General features: G+C 41.9%; 1 protein-coding gene across 1 annotated transcript in view; it reads right to left on the minus strand.

Moving 5' to 3' along the window:
* Positions 1-1,366: 1,366 nt before the first annotated feature.
* GARNL3 (GTPase activating Rap/RanGAP domain like 3) overlaps positions 1,367-16,281 on the minus strand; it is a 225,399-nt gene continuing 210,484 nt past the window's right edge. Inside the window, 3 exon segments of the mRNA XM_020984961.2 lie at positions 1,367-1,820; positions 10,792-10,909; positions 14,941-15,156. Coding sequence (XP_020840620.2) covers positions 1,649-1,820; positions 10,792-10,909; positions 14,941-15,156 — 506 coding nt within the window. The 3' untranslated portion in view covers positions 1,367-1,648.

Genomic DNA, 16,281 nt, shown 5'->3' on the forward strand with positions numbered 1-16,281 from the left:
TGATACAAAACAGGAGTCAGGGAGGTGAACAGAAAATGATGGGAGACCTTTGGAGCATAAATGCTCCAAGAGCTAATGGATCAGTTCCTATTTTGGCTTTTAGGCTGAATCGATGCCTAAGTAAAAGAACTCTTCTTCTTGGCCTTGCTTTTGAAATGATTCTTTTCAACCATCATTCATCCTCTGCCAAACAAAAATCTGGCCTTTCTTCTGGGGTTTAATACTGAGCTCACCATGCAGAGGTAAGGACTTTTCCAAGTAATCCATAGTATGCAAACTAGGGAGACAGTATTGATATTGCATGTTTCCTTTCTGTTTTTATATTTAAGGCTGTATCTCACAGGTTAGTGGGCTTAAAAAACACTGTCATAGCCTGAACTATAAAAACTGTAAAATCACTGACCTGTTATGTTTCATTGCATCAATATATAAAGTAGGAAATCACCCTTTAGAGCTAGGTTTAGTGTGGTATAGACTATATCACTCTCCATATAGGTGGCTAAGCAAAGGTCCACACGCACAAAAAAGGAAAGTAACCAGATGTACTGAAATCAAAGGGTTGTTAAGACTGTGCTTGAGGGGAAATGAGAGAAATCTGCCAACAGAATTGGAGAACTAAAGGGAGAGAGCACTGGGTAGTGGGGAGGGTCAGGAGGGGATCATCAAACTTTTATAACCAAAAAGATCACGTATATTTTAACTCTGCCTCTACATTATAATGCAATTTTCCAAGGTAAAAGGCTGAAATTTCACCATGAAATCTGTTGTAACAGCCCAGCCCCAAATTGTTCTTAACCTCTTATGTATGCTAAGCTAGGGAGGAATGACAACGTTATACATCTTTGCATGCATAAGTGGCAGGTCCACCCTTTGGGTGGTAGTTAGTGAAAAGACAAGAAAATATGCACAATATTTCAAGATGAAGATTTTTTTCTTGACATTCTGATTTAAAAATAAAAAGAAATCTAACATAAAAGACAAGGACACTAACGGAAGGAAATCATAGTGTCTCTTGTTTTCAACAAATTCTCATTCTTCTGCATATCAGGAAGGCTACCTCTGAAATCCAGCCAATCAGCTTCCCTCTAAAGAGCGGGTACCGAACTGGCAGAACAGGAAAACAACTGGTCACACTTTCGTGTAACCGCATTACTTCTTTATATCTAATCACAGCAAAACTGAGTTATCAATAGGAGCAGGATTTCTTGGTCATAGAAAGCAAAGCTAAAGAAAATTCTTATTTGTCATAAAATCAAATGACTTCTTTACAAAATATTTCTACGAAATACTTATAATGTGAAATAAATTAGAACTGTAATGAAAAATAATTGTTCATCTAAGTATTTCAAATATAAGAGGTTTGAGGTAAAGAAGAATGAATACTTTTATTTTATTAAAAGTTTCAATCTAAGACCTCAATGAAATCTACCACCTTTATTCCAAGAGGGGCTGATGGTACTTGAACTGGGAAAGCAAGGATCAAGATGGCACCAAATGTTGAAGAGTTACCCAAACTGGCCTAATATGCAGAGCAGTTGGTCCAATAGATCAGTGACCGGTTTTCCTCAGGAAGTGGTGTCAAAACTTTCCTAGAGAGTATAAACTGCTGTAAGAAAAATAAAGATGGCAAATATGATTAAGATTGTCTTTACTTCAAGTCAATAATATCTTCATCAAAGGAAGCTGTGAGCTGAAATGGGCTTCCAGAGGGTGGACTCCCCTCTCTGGTGGCCAGAGTATCAGGATCTGAACTTGTAGAAAGGAGACGCCCATCAGAGCTGTCTTCAAAAACAGGTCTTTCAAAAGAGCCTGATAGGATCCTATGAGAAAAGAGAGAAAAATTACTGTGTAAAATAATCGGTCAGATTAAGGTAGCTTTTAGCTTCCTCACTGGGGCACAATGGAGTGGGAACTGCTGTCCTAAAATTGCTATATTAAGAAATCCATTTTTTTCTCATCCAATTTTACATAAATTACTGTCATTGACGCTGAATTTAAGGCGTTCAAAGTACTTTACATATTTCATCTGAATCTCACAACAACATTATGAGGCAGCTACTACAGTATCCCCATTTTGCAAAAGGAAACTGAGGCTTAGAAAGGTTAATTGCCTTGCCCATGCTCACACTGTTAGATGTACCATTTGAATCTGGTTTTTCTGATTCCAAGTCCAGCAGTACACACACTATGCCTCATTGCTTCTCTAGTCCAACAAGCTTTGGAAGTGTGTCAAGTAGGGTCCAGTCCATAACTGACACTGACCTTATAACAGTCTAATGTATATACCCCTATGTAGTCATGATTATACAGGAGGTCATATGGAACAATTTCAGAGGAGATCTACACAGAGATCCAAATGTTTATGACTATGCTCCATGCCCTTCCACCCCTTTACTCAGCCACAAATTTGGTGTGGAGGGGTGTACAGTGGCTTAGCAATGATGGAATCTGCCAGTTTTGAGTTAGATTTAGGTTCAATATAAGGAAAAACTTCCTAACTATTAGAACTATCCAAAAGTAGAATGTGTTGCCTTGGGAAATATATTTGTTCTAATTTATCACTGGTCCTCCTAAAATAAGCTGTCCAGAGCTGCCCGCAAACCCAGAAGGGGTCTAACCTGGACAGAGTATAAAGCAGGACATTTCTCTTAAAACAGTTAAAAATTAGCTGTTGTGTGACATACTGAACTTCTAGTATACTAAAACCCCCAGATTGTTTTTCAGACAAACTGTGGTCTCCCCATGCCTCCCTCATCCTATCCTTGTGCAGTTGGGTTTTTCACCCTTGGCTGTTGAAACATGTGCAGGAGCTGCAGCAGGCCCAAGAGAAGTCTCTGACACAAGCACATACTTTGCATGCTCTCTCACACAGAGACTGACCTATTCCTGACCTGAGGCCATGATACACCTTAGGTTAATATATTCATAGTTTAACAGTCTTCCAACACCGATGGCTGAAGTGTTATGACACGAATTGTATACCACCCAAGGAGCCACTCCTGCTGCACACACAGCCAGGATGTACAGGAAGGAGTTCCACGGAGACCGGGTCCCCATTCACAGGTCAGGGCCAGTCAGCTGCATGGAGGGCTCTCGATCGTGCCGCTGACAGATTAGGTCTGAGAGGTGAATGTGTGTAGCTGTGGGTAACTATGTGTGTAGCCATAGTGGTAACTGACCAGAGAGATACCATTTCTGGGTTGCAGTGTAGACTTCTTGTTGCAGTAAGAGGAGGAAATAAGGGAGGCAGCAAGGCCAAAGTGGGCAGGGACAAAGCCAGAAGCAAAGTCCGAGACAGATCCATTAGTCAGATTTCAAGAGAAGGGAACTAGACTGGGGTTGTGGGTGGGGGTAGAAGCAAAATTGGACCCACAGATTCACAGCCACCAGAACTGACAGTTAGAGGTTTCCACCCCAGGGCCATCAGCTTGGCTTTTTTTTCCTTTCTTTTGTTACCCCAAAGAATGTTGCTATGGATATTTTGTCATATATAGGACTTTTCCATCACTGTCTTCCTTGGGGCACTTGTGGGATGTGGGGTTAAAGAGTATGAACAATTTAGTGACTTTATTTGTGTAGTTCCAAATTGATTTTCAGAATGGCCGGACCAATTCACAACTCCATATTAAAGGTGGTGACAAAGTGGACACAGCAGACAAAGTGCTGGGCCTAGAGACAGGAGGACCTGAGTTCAGATCTATCCTCAGACACTTATTAGCTGTGTGACCCTGGGTAAGTCATTCAACCTTTATTTTCCTCAACTGTACAATGGTAATAATAACAGCACCTATCTCACAAGGTTGTTGTGAGGCTCAAATGAAATATCTGTAAAGCACTTAGCACAATGGCTAGCACACAGTAGGTACTTTATCTTTCTGTAGCCTCTCCAACACGGACAGCTTCCATTTTTGTTTTAAATCATTTTGGGCAAATTGATGGGTATGAGGTAAAACCTCAGAATTGTTTTAATTAGAGTTTCTCTCATTCTTAGTGGTTTAAAGCAATATTTCATATAATTATTGATAATTTGCTTTTATTCTCTGAAGACGAATATGAATATCCTTTGGCCACTCAAAGAATAGTTTTAAATGTACTTTAGAGAAAGGGCTATTAGTCACTTTGTAAGCTTTCCAACAATATCTCTACCCTTGTGGATAGCTATCAATATCTCTATCTTTGATTAGGAAAGAATGATCTTTCCTTCCTCAGGTTTTTCAAAGTAATTTATCTGGACCTCTCCTTTGCATTTATCCCATACTCCTACGTATCACAGTTAATTGTGTACCTATCTTTCCCTCTTCATTAGATTATTAGCTCTTTAAAAACAGAGGCCAGGTCCTATTTTTTTTTTAATTTCCAGTAATGAGCAGAGAGTGCCTTTATTGCATATAGCACTTAGTAAATATTTGTCAAGTTTGTTTAATGATAGATTCTGCAGTTTATCATCTAATACCTTCGCCCATTCAATTTCTCAACCTCTTTGACTTTCATGAATACCATCTTTACTATAGCCTGGCCATTCACAGGCTTGTTCACCTCAACCCCACCAATAATGGCTCCATATCCAAGATTCTGCTTTCTGAAATAATTTTCTCTGATTACAATTTCCTGTTCTATTTCTCCCACTTCACTTCTCATGAATCTATTCATCAAATTTATCTTGACCTCCTGCCCCTTAATCTCTCTTTGTTATCCCTATCCACTATCCCTTTTCAAGCTTCACTTTATTTCCATCAGTCTTGATTCTATAGTCTTCTACCTTTGAATCCCTACTGCCCTCATATCTTCTCTAACCATGAACCTGCATCTCTTCTTCTCTAACCAGGTACTTGTCTGTTCTAGTCTTGCAAATCCCTAACTCTAGGTAATCCTACAATTTGCTTTTTCTGCCCACGGATCTACTTCATTTCAGTAATCACTGCAGGGTGAAGTCATGTGATCACACCAAGTCCATAACATATTGACTGTTATCTTACTTTAACCTGACCCTTGTTACTCCTGTTATTTATCCTGGACTGATTCTCCAGTAGCTACTCCGAACCTTTTTCTCAGATACACTTGCCTCCTATTTTACTAAGAAGCCTGAAGCCATACAATATGAGCCCCCTCATATCCCTTCTTCTCTGCCTTAAAAGCCATATCTACATGTCCCTCCTCCTCTTCCTTCTTTTTTCCATTAGACTCCTTGAGTGGAGGGGCTGGGTTTTCTGGGTTTTTTTTTTGTTTGCTGCTTCTGGTGATATTTGCCTTTCTTTGTATCTCCAATATTTAGCACAGAGCCTGGCATTCAGTAGGCACTTAATACATACTTGTTAACTGAACCCTGACTTCATAAGGTAACATAAGGTCAGCAGGAAATATCCTGGGACAGGACATTAGAACAGGAACAGATACTTAACCCAAGGAGGCTTCATATACGATGAGTTACAGCCTAAGACATGAAATGCTTATATAGCACTTGGTCAGTAACTATCATTGTTCTAAGACACTTAACCATTATACAGTAATTGGATGACATCCTCTGGTGTACTAGAGCAGTATACTGAAGACTATACCTCCCTTACACTATTCTCTCCCACTCTCCAAAAGGCTGAGATCCTCAGTTTTTGCATAACATGTAAGTGAGGCATCCACCCTGAGAATAAAAGTTGTATGTTCTAGATGCAGAAGCACCAGCACTTGGGTGGTGAGAGGTGGGGGCTGGGAGGGATGAGATTTCTGTTTATCTAGCTCAAGGGTATTTGGTGATGTATTAATAACAAATATCCTTTGCCTAGGCACTTTGTCTTTTTATTGTACCTATCACTTTAAGTAAAATTACTCTTGCTTTAATTGGGAATATATACTTATTCTTTTGTGAAATACTGATTCAATCCAATAGAAGTCTTACAAGTTCACATATCCAGCCCTGATATTATCTTCCCAGTCATTCAGGTTCAAAACATCAGTCATCTTTGATGACTCATAGAATCTAAAATTCACAGAATCCAAGAATGGGAAGAATTGTCTTCTTTCTCTATATCCCTGACTTCTCACTCTCTTTCTCACCACCTCTCTCCTACCCCCATCCAATCTGTTGCCAAGTCCTGTAAATTCTACCCTCATAACACCTCTTGCATATGCTCCCTTCTGGCTGACATTGCCACCATGCTGGTACAGTTCCTTGCCATCTAAAATCTGAACTATTGTAATAGTCTGCTAACTGGTCACCCTCCCTCAAGTCTTTCCTCATTCTATCATCTACAAGATTAAATATAAAATCCTCCAGTTGGCATTCAAAACACTTCACAACCTGGCCTTCTGTCCTTTCAGTCTTACCTCCCTTTCCCCTATCACAGTGCTCCTTGAACAAGACATTCCCCCTTCAGGCTCTGTGCATTTTCACCGGCTGTTCCCCATGCCTGGAATGCTCTCCTTTCTCATCTTGGCCTCACGGCCTCCCTGACTTCCTTCAAGTCCCATCTAAAATCCTGTCTTCTACAGGAAGCCTTTCCTGATTCCCCGTTAATGCAACTACCCTCCCTCTATTAATTATCTTCAATTTATCTTGTATATATCTTGTTTGTACATACTTGTTTGCCTTATTAGACTGTGAGGGAGTCTCTTTTGCCTTTCTTTTTATCCCCAGTATTTAGTATAGTGCCTTGGTACCTAGTAGACACTTAATACTTATTTAGTGACATGCTCTCATCAGCCCTGATGGACTGAATTAACATTTCAATGCAGATGACTCTAAAGCTATATATCTAGCTTTTATCTCTCTTCTGACCAGTATTGCCAACTGCCTGCTGAGTATCTCACTTACCACATGCAGCCATTTGTCAAGTCCTGTGGCTTGTGTCTCTATCCTTCAGCATAATATGAGCTCGTTGGTTTTCGTTTTTGCATTGGTATTCCCAGCACCAAGCACATAGTAGGTATTTAATTAATGTCTGGGGCAGCTAGATAGAGCGCCAGGCCTGGAGTCAGGAAGACCTGAGTTTAAATCCGGCCTCAGACACTTATATCTGTGTAAGCCTGGGCAAGCCACTTAACCCTGTCTGCCTCAGCTTCCTCATCTGTGAAGTGAGCTGGGTTAGGAACCGGCAAACTGTTGGCATCTTTGCCAAGAAACCCCAAATGAGCTCACAAAGAGTTGGACTTGACTGAAAATGAATGAACAAAAACAATGAATGTCTATTAGACTGGATTGCAGGTAGCTCTGAAGTTCTCTAGCCCAAGAGTCGTCTCTATAACACTGTTTCTTTATAACATACCATTGCCTCTAATGCTGCCTATGGGAGCCAAGCCATAGTACATTCCACACATTAGCTCTTCAAGTACCAGAAGACTGCTTTTTTTTTTTTTGGCTAGGCAATGGGGTCAAGTGACTTGCCCATGGTCACACAGCTAGTAAAGTGTCAAGTGTCAAGTGTCTGAGGTCAGATTTGAACTTAGGTCCTCCTGACTCCAGGGCCAGTACTCTATCCACTGTGCCACCTAGCTGCCCCCAGAAGACTGCTATCAAGTCCCCCACAAATCTCCCCCTAACTATACTAAACTCCTTTCACTAATCTTCATATGTGATGGTCTCTAGTCCTCTCATCATCCTATTTTCTCTTTCCTGGATGAGCTCCAGCTTGTCCATGCACATCTTAGAGCATGCTGCCCATAACTGAACCCAGGACTCCAGATGTGGCCTGGTCAGGGCAGGGAAACTTTGAGATCTCCCTTATATGGCAGCCAAGGCTAGCCCCAGCTGTCTTGTTTGCCACATCACACTGTTGACTCATAGTGAGTTTGAAGATCACTCAAACTTCAATTCCATTCAGCAAACATTTAGTGATGCCTACTATGTGCCATGCATTGGGCCTGGTACTAGGGATGCAGACCAAACAAACCAATCCCTTCCTTTGAAGGGCTTACTACTCCTGAGAGGAAACAACATGTACACAGATAAGCAAATACAAAATATACAAGATAAATGCTGAGCAGTTTTTCTGGGGGGGAGAGAGGAGGTGCTGATTGCTGAGAGGATCAGGAAAGACCTCTTGTGAGGTAGCACTTAGGCTGAGCTATGAGAGTGATTCCAAAGGGATGGAGATTAGAAGGGAGCACTTTCCCAGCATGAGCATAGCCTGGGGAAAGGCAGAAAAGAAAGAGGTGGATTGTCATGTAAAAGAAATGGCAAGTAGGCCTCTCTAGCTGAAATGTGGGGTAAAAAGGTAGAATAATATAATCAGCCCTCCAAATAGGATATACAAAAGGCTTTAAATGTTAGAGAGGAGTTTTATATTTTATTCTGGATTTGAAGTTAGATTACCTGTAGTCAAATTTTTAGCTCTGTTGTTTGCTATCTTCGGTTCAACAAACACGTTAAGTATCAGCTACGTGCAGGAACTGTGATTTTCAAAGATGAGAAATGGAGCAATGCATGCCCTCAGTGGGTTTACAGTCTGATATGGAGGATATGATCAGTTTGCGATAAACATGGCATTAGGCAGTGTGGCATAGCACTGGTTCAGAGGGTTTGGAGGCAAACAGGAACGTTAGAGACCATTTAGGTGAGCCTCATTTTAAAGGGGGAGGAAATCGAGTTCCAATGGGGTGATGTGAATGAAAACCTGACTGGCAGGACAGCAAGATGGGAAAAATGTCAGGATTATGGTGTCCTTCTGATGGGGTGTGAGCCCAAGCTGAGATCTTCACCCCTTGCACCAAATGGAATCTGGCTCCCATTTGTCAATAGGCACCAGCTCCTCATCATCCTTTGAAAGCCTTAGCCCTACCTTTTAATCTTGTTCAGATGCGCCTTTGCCCCTTGCCCTAAAAAGAATCTGGCTCCCTTTTGTCTATGGGCCCCGAAAGCTCTTACTGTGGTCTCAAATGGTTCCTTATGGCCCCACCTTTTGATCTTGTGCAGATGCCTTTCAAACTTCTGCCTTCCAGTTCCCTTCACTATCTATTCCCATTGTCTATTCAATCTCTCAGACCTTCCAACTGGAATTCTTACCTAGACCCTGGAAACCCAAAGTTACTTTAGCATATTTAAGATCCACCCTGGCCTCCATTCAGATGCTGAGAATCTCTCATGCCCAAAAGGCTGAGCTTTTCTCATGCCTGCTCGTCCTTATGGGCGTCACCTGGCTTACATGTTTTATCACTAAAAAACTTTTCCTCTGGCTGGAAGAAGATCTGAATTGAATTCTTTCAGGCAGGGCCGGCGTTGCAATCTCAGGGTTCCTAGGAGCGCCCCAAACCTCTAGACCTCTTCACTTTCTGTATTTTTAGTAACAAACCTACTTTCGGGCAGAACTGCCTGCTACATTGTAGCTGCTTCCTACTCTGACATCTTTGACATCTTGTTCCTCAAGGTTGGGCTCTTTGGGCAGGCCAGGGGAAGAGGGAGCCAATGGGCCCCATTCTCTGTGCTCTGATAAGGGGGCGTCCTGCTGACCCAGCATCAGCTTCCAGTACTCTGTGCTGTGGTTGATAAGCTAATCTTTGTACATCTGTGCCATAGGTTGCTACAGCCTACTACAGGAAAGAGTGTTGGAGTCTAACGTACAGAACATTGACATTTTGGTGAAATTTGGTACACTTAGGTTCATAAAGCAAAACTGATTGACAGAGATGCAAATCACTGCATCCTGGAAAAAAATTTCCCACCATAGTTCTTTTCTACATGTAGAAAACTAGATGACTTCATTCTCTGATCCTGGCCTGTTTGATGCGTTTGTGCAGGCCATCCCCCATACCTAAATTGTACTTGCCCCAATCTCTGGCCTTTTCGGTTCTCTTACTTCAAGATCTACTGCAGATGCTATCTCTTTAATGCACTGCTCCCTTTTCCTTCAGCTACACCTGATTTTTGCCTCTGAGATGTAGTTATTGCTGCCAGATACCATGATATAGGTGCCTTCAAAGGGTCAGAGATCTTAGACTTGAAGCTAGAAGAGACTTCAGGCATCACTTCATCTGGTTCTCTAGTTCTGAAGATGAGGAAATGAAGGGTAGGGAGCTCTAGTGACTTGGCCAAGGTACAACAGGTAGAAAACAGGAGAGCTAAGATACGGATCTAGCTCATCTTCCTCCAGAGTACTGATGGGCTTCTCCACCATCTCTATCTCTCAGAAGGGATTATCAGAAGGATTGAATGAGGACATTTCTTCTGATATTTAATTCCTTTTGGCAAGCCACATTTCAGTGCAAAATGATGCGGTATGATGATCAGACAGGCACTAAGAACCTCAATTTCATCAATCTACCTGTCAAAACCAATTTTAATCTACCCAGTTTTAATCACCCACTAGATGAAATGTTAGAGTGGATTGCTCAGGTGTGGCAGGAATGAAAGAAGGAGATGTTTTATGTAGTTTCTTTTTAAGGAATCTGGGAGGCCATTCTCAGGAGCTTATTTGGCTTCCTCATCACTTATGGGATAAAAGGTCTAGCATGTGGAAAGTTGATATTGGAAGTTCCAGTGGAACAGCCATAGCTTTGATGGAATGCCTTTCTGACCTAGCCTGGCCAGTTGCCATGGTGAATATGGAGGTAAAGAGGAATAGAGTTTGACTTGAATTAGTATCCTTGCAAATAGGGAATGTTTCATTTATGTATTTTTTTTGTCCCCAGCACCTAGTACATCACCTAGCATACATAGTAAGAACTTGACAAATGCTTGATTGATCTTTAACTTTAGGAATTGCATCATTTAAGTAACATTGTCGTTGCATTTTAAGGTCCATGAGTGCCTTATTTCATTCTAATCCCAATACTAAATGATTGGACTGGCCCAGAATATCAGGTTACCTGTCACTGCTTGTTGACCTCACTGCTCCCTGCTTGGGCTCCCCTTCCAGCTGCTTTCGAGATGTTGTCTTCTGCTTTGGTGCTCCTTCGGACCTGGGTCCAACTTCATCGGAAAGGCCTAGACTCAGGAGGAAAAGATTAGTTCAGAGGAACACAGAAATATTCTCAAGATCAGGGTTACTCCAGGATCCTTGATCAGAACCCAGGCCGACTACTAAGGAGTTGACAAATAACATTTGGTTTTCTTTGATTAGTACTTGTGTATTAAGAATGACAGGTCATTAGTTCCTAAGTGGCTTGCTAAGAACTAGGGAGACCTAATTATCTTTATAATATTGCCAAAACAACTCTGCAGGCTCTCATATACATTCATAGACATTTTATCGCTGCTTCATTCTCCCTCTTCACATTACCACAAATGTAAAGGCCATTCCCACTAGAGGAAAGGAAAAGCACAGCTGTAGCAGTCCAGGATTAGAGGATGCCTTCACCACATAGCATTGTGGGCTGTCATTATCATTGGCAGATATTCTACCGGTTCTCTCTTTTCTCCTTTCATAACCATGAAAGTCTAGAGCTGTCCAGCAACAGAGTTATCCATCTGGATCCAGGCTACCTGGCCCAGAGCTGCCGAGGCCAGATAACAGCCACCCAGCTCAGAACTTGAACCAGACCCAGTGACCCAGGCATTTTTTCCTATTCTCTTGACTGCTCACATCCCCAACTCTCCTGTGTTTGGAGAAATAATATGTTGAGGATACTGATGCCCCTTCTTTGCCTCAATCAATTCAACAGTCCTTCAACACAAAATTTCCACAGGTAGGGTTCCCAAACAGTTAGTACTTCCCTTTATTTTCTGGCTCCTATTTTCTCCTGCTCCCCTAACCTTTGTGCTTGAGAGTTACTGTTTGCTGGCAAAAATACCTCTCTAATATCCTCATTTCCATCTAGTCTCAACTCTACTCCTCCCACGCCCTGCCCTTCTACTGTGGTCCCTAGAACATCCACCACCTCATTGACAAATTTTTCTTCATCCTAGAACTTTTCCTTCTATGTTCTTTCCATTCTCTTGTTCTCATACAGCTTCCTCCAGAAGAAACTTCATCCCTGGCTACCTTCTTTAGCGCAAGTTGCTCTTTATTCTCCAAAACACTGGGCCAGAAGGAGGAATAGGCATATACCTTATTTCTCATGGCCATCTCCAAACCATTCTTCTGCTATCACTTTGTATCCTTCTTTTAAGGTTAACTGCATCCACCTATAACATTCACTCCAGACTTAGGGCTGTAAATCTACTGGCTTCCAGGCTATTCTTTTCTTGTGGAGCACAGTACCTGGGTCTTACAGTCTTCTTCTCCTTTCTAACCACTTCTCTTATACTTGGGGACTTCGATATACACAGTGATATTCTCTCAAACATGTCTCCTCCACCCCAGTTCATTCACCTCTTTAATTTCTATATCTTTTCCTCACCACCACTACCTATATATCTTACTATCAACACAAAATGTCAACGCTCCATGATTTTGGACTTTGAAATATCCTTTCCTGATTATAATTTGTTATCCTTCCATTTTTCCCAGGGCCAAATTCTTCTATTCTTCATCCTCCAGGTCACCTTTACTCATTCCACACAAGTTCCAGTTCTTCTGGTCTCACTTTCCTTCCTCAACAGCCTTAATCCAATTCAATTATACATTGTGCTCTGCCTTTGAATGCCTTGCCCCTTTGTTTCCTGCCATTTAAGTCCAGCCCATCCTCTACCCTTTGTTGCTCTCACTAAATATCTTTTTGTCTCCCAGTGTCCCTGAACTGAGTACAAATTAACACTATCTACTGGGCCATATTCCTTCCTGATTTACCTTCTGCTCTGGGGTTCCCCATCCAGCCATTCCAAATCTTCTCTTATCAAGCGTAGGCCCCTCCTCCCTTATCCAAATGACCTTGCCTCCTACTTGACTGAGAAAACAGAGGCCTTCTATACCTTTACCAATCCTCTACTTCTTTGTTCCTATCTTTGAGGAAAAAAATGGCTTTTCTATTTACCAAAGCCTAAACTGGAGGCCTACCTCATTATTCATGTATTTTCTCTTGGTCTAGGTCTCTTATCTCCAAACTCTCCTTATCTATTATTACCTACTTCTCCAAGGCCTCCAATCATGGGGAAGTCTTCCTCACATGAAAAACAAAAAAACAATATACCTTTCACTTAACTTTCCCTCTACCCTCAGACTGTCATCCAATATCTCTTCTCCCTTGACTGCCAAACTGCTAGAAAGAGTCACCTACACCCATCACCTTCACCTCCTCACCACTTACTCACTTCTTAAACCTTGCAGTCTAGTCTGGCTTCTGTTCTCAACCCTTGATTGAAACTGTTCACTCAAAGATTAACAATGAGCTCTTAACTGCTAAGCTTGGTTGCCTTTTCTCAGTCCACATGCTCCTTAACATGTCTTCAGTTTTTGACACTAATGATTGCCTCTTCTTTCCCCCTTGTATTCCATGCTATTACTTTCTCCTGGTTTTTTCTTCTATCAGCCTGACCACTCCTTCTCAGTCTTACTTGCTGGATTATTATTAATGTCCTACCCCAAGGTTTTATCCTGAGCATCCAGCCCTTATCTTTACTCTGAATTTAGGCCTTCCAGTATTCAACTGAACAAGCATGAAATACCAACTACCTCTACCTGGAGTTCCAAAGCAGGACTCATCATCTTCTCTCCTGAATCCAACCCTTTCTTTAAAGGGGTTTTGAGGGTTGCTTTTGAGGGTACTAACCCCAAGTATGTAACTCTGAAGTCATCCTTGATTCTTTCCTTTCCCTTCCCATCTCCAATCAGTTGACATATACCACTGATTCCAAATTTGCCACCTCTCTTGCATCTACCTCCTTCTCTCCATACACACAGCCATGGCCTTATTTCATGTACATATCACCTGACATTTGGCAGAGAGATAGCATGGTATAGTGGATAATACTGGATTTGGAATCACAGAACCTGAGTTCAAATCCCAGCTCTACTCTGTGACCTTAGGCAAATCTCATAACCTCTCTGGGTCTCAGTTCCTTCCTTCTTTGTAAAATTAGAGAGTTGGCCTTGAAGGCCTTTAGGGCTCCTTCTAGCTCTGAATCTGTGGTCTTATAACCTGGGCTATTAAAACAGACTCCTAACTGGTGTCCCTGTTTTCACACTCTCCCTTTCCAATCATCCACCCCACAGCTGCCAAAACCATCTTCCAAGGGCACAGGCCTGGCCATATCACTGTCCTATTAAAAAACCTCCTTCGGCTCCCTCTGTGTATAGGCGATGCCAGGTATATTGAAGGACCTCCATAATTTGGCTTCATCCTCCCTCTCTGGGCTCATTTCATATTTCTCCCTTCTGTCCACTTGATATTTCTGACAAACTGGACTCTTGCCTGCTGTCCCTAAACCAGACTGCCAATCCCTAACCTCTGAATGTTTCCCCAGGCCTGGAGTGCACCCCTTCTTAGTTGTCTTCCTCTTAGGGTCCTGATGTTCCTTCAAGTCTCAACTCAGGTGCAACCTCTGGGAGGTCTTCCTTGATCAAATGCTCATTGGAAGAGCACTGCTTTAGAGCTCAAAGGAACCTCATGGCCACTTAGTCCAACTTTCTAATTGTACAAATGAGGAAGAAACTGAGACCCAGAGAGGTGATACAGGCTAAAAGCCTCGTTTTTACCTCTGAGAAGATGGCAGACTCACAGAGGTTAAGTGACTTATCTAAAGTCATAATGTGACCTTGTATGACCAAGCCTGGATTCAAATCCAGGTCCTTTGACTTCACACCTAGAGCTCTTTCCTTTGCATCCTGTTGTTCGAATTTTCTCCTCACACCCTTCAAACTATGTCAGATTTCCTTCTCTCTGAACAGGCTATGCCTCCCAAGGAGAAAGTAGGATCCCTGAGGGCAGGACTGTCTTATTTTTGTCTTGTTTCATCAGTGCACATTGACTTGCACATAGTAGGCATTTAATAAATGTTTACTAAGATGAATTAAACCAGCTTTCTGATTAGAGAAATTCACCTTTTCACCCTTTATTCACAGAAGGTTGACTGATGTTTAAAAAAAAAATCACTGGTAGATCTGAAAATAAAGATGCTACAAATCCATAGGAAATTACCTAGTAGTTCTCTTCGTGTCCTACTTGCTATTTCTTTAATTTCCATCCGAGACAGGGATAAGGAGTGAGTGACAGGAATGGCTGCTATGCCAATCCCCACTGACGTTGGGGTCGTGATGACCTTGGGTACTAAGGGTGACTTGAGAGGTCGCTCAATGCTTCTGCCAACAAGGTTTCTGAGAGGAATCTTGTATAGGTTTTTACATGGTACATCACCTAAAATATAATCAGGAAAAACAGAGATTTAAATAAATATATTTTTTAAATGAACAACAGTTCAGGTAAACACACACTGCATGGGCTAAATATTTAAAAGAAAGAATATAATTAATAATATTATAATTATCTTCTGAGTCTTGAGTAGTATAATGAAAAATGAGAGTTGTTCATGGCATCTCAGCTTCTTCTAGTGGCATTTTCAGTAGATGTGTTGGGAAAGCCACATAGCCCAACAAGATTACTCCAGGAAATAACAGGAACCTTGCTCCTTATCATAGCTCTTCAGAGGATAATTTCCTTCTTAGTGGGTTACTCTGGCCTTTTCCTTTACAGTACCTGAAAGAATGATAAGAGCAACTGAAGAATTGTGACTAGTGAATCAGGTTCCAAAGGATAGTGAAAGTACAGCACAGCGCCATCACCTAGAGCTGGAAGGGGCCTAGAAACCCTCTAATCCCACTCCCATATTTTATATATAAGGAAACAGAGGTCCAGAGAGGTTAAGCATTTTGCCCAAAGGTCACACAGCTATTAAGTACTGGTGATGAGGGAAAGGAGCTGGGGAATTTGAACTCAGGTCCTCTGGCTTCAAAAGCCAGTGCTCTTTTGATTTTGCCATACTGAAATGTCAGCATGCCAAGAGGACATAGCCTAGGTCAACAGCATGATCTTGCCACTGTCTGAAACTGTTTAGGGAAAACTAGGGTCCCCAAATTTGGTTGCCTCAGACCACTTAATGAGAAGGTATCAAGAGGATAATCAGGAATTGAAGTCAACAAAGAAGGTCAAACCTTGTGGATGAAAGAGGATCAACTACGATCATCAGAATTTACACTCAGGCCATGAGTAGTTTGCACAAAGATTTTCCTGTTCAACAACTGCTTTTAACCAAGCCTGCTCCCCCTTCTAGCACTGACACACATGTTTCTATGCTGCTAAGGTCACAGGGCACATTCCTGTCCCTTACCCCTGGGGGTAACAAGAGTGAGGCTGTGTGGCTTCTACTGGTGAAGCACTGGGATTCTGGGCATGCTCCCAAGCTCAGTCTTTTGGTCTACAGACCTCCCAGTTGAATTAACAGTACACTTAAATGTGGTACACATGCTCCAAACCCATGAGTTC

This window comes from Phascolarctos cinereus, unplaced genomic scaffold (genome assembly GCF_003287225.1).
Source record: "Phascolarctos cinereus isolate Bilbo 61053 unplaced genomic scaffold, phaCin_HiC Scaffold_2;HRSCAF=192, whole genome shotgun sequence".
Taxonomy (NCBI): Eukaryota; Metazoa; Chordata; class Mammalia; order Diprotodontia; family Phascolarctidae; genus Phascolarctos; species Phascolarctos cinereus.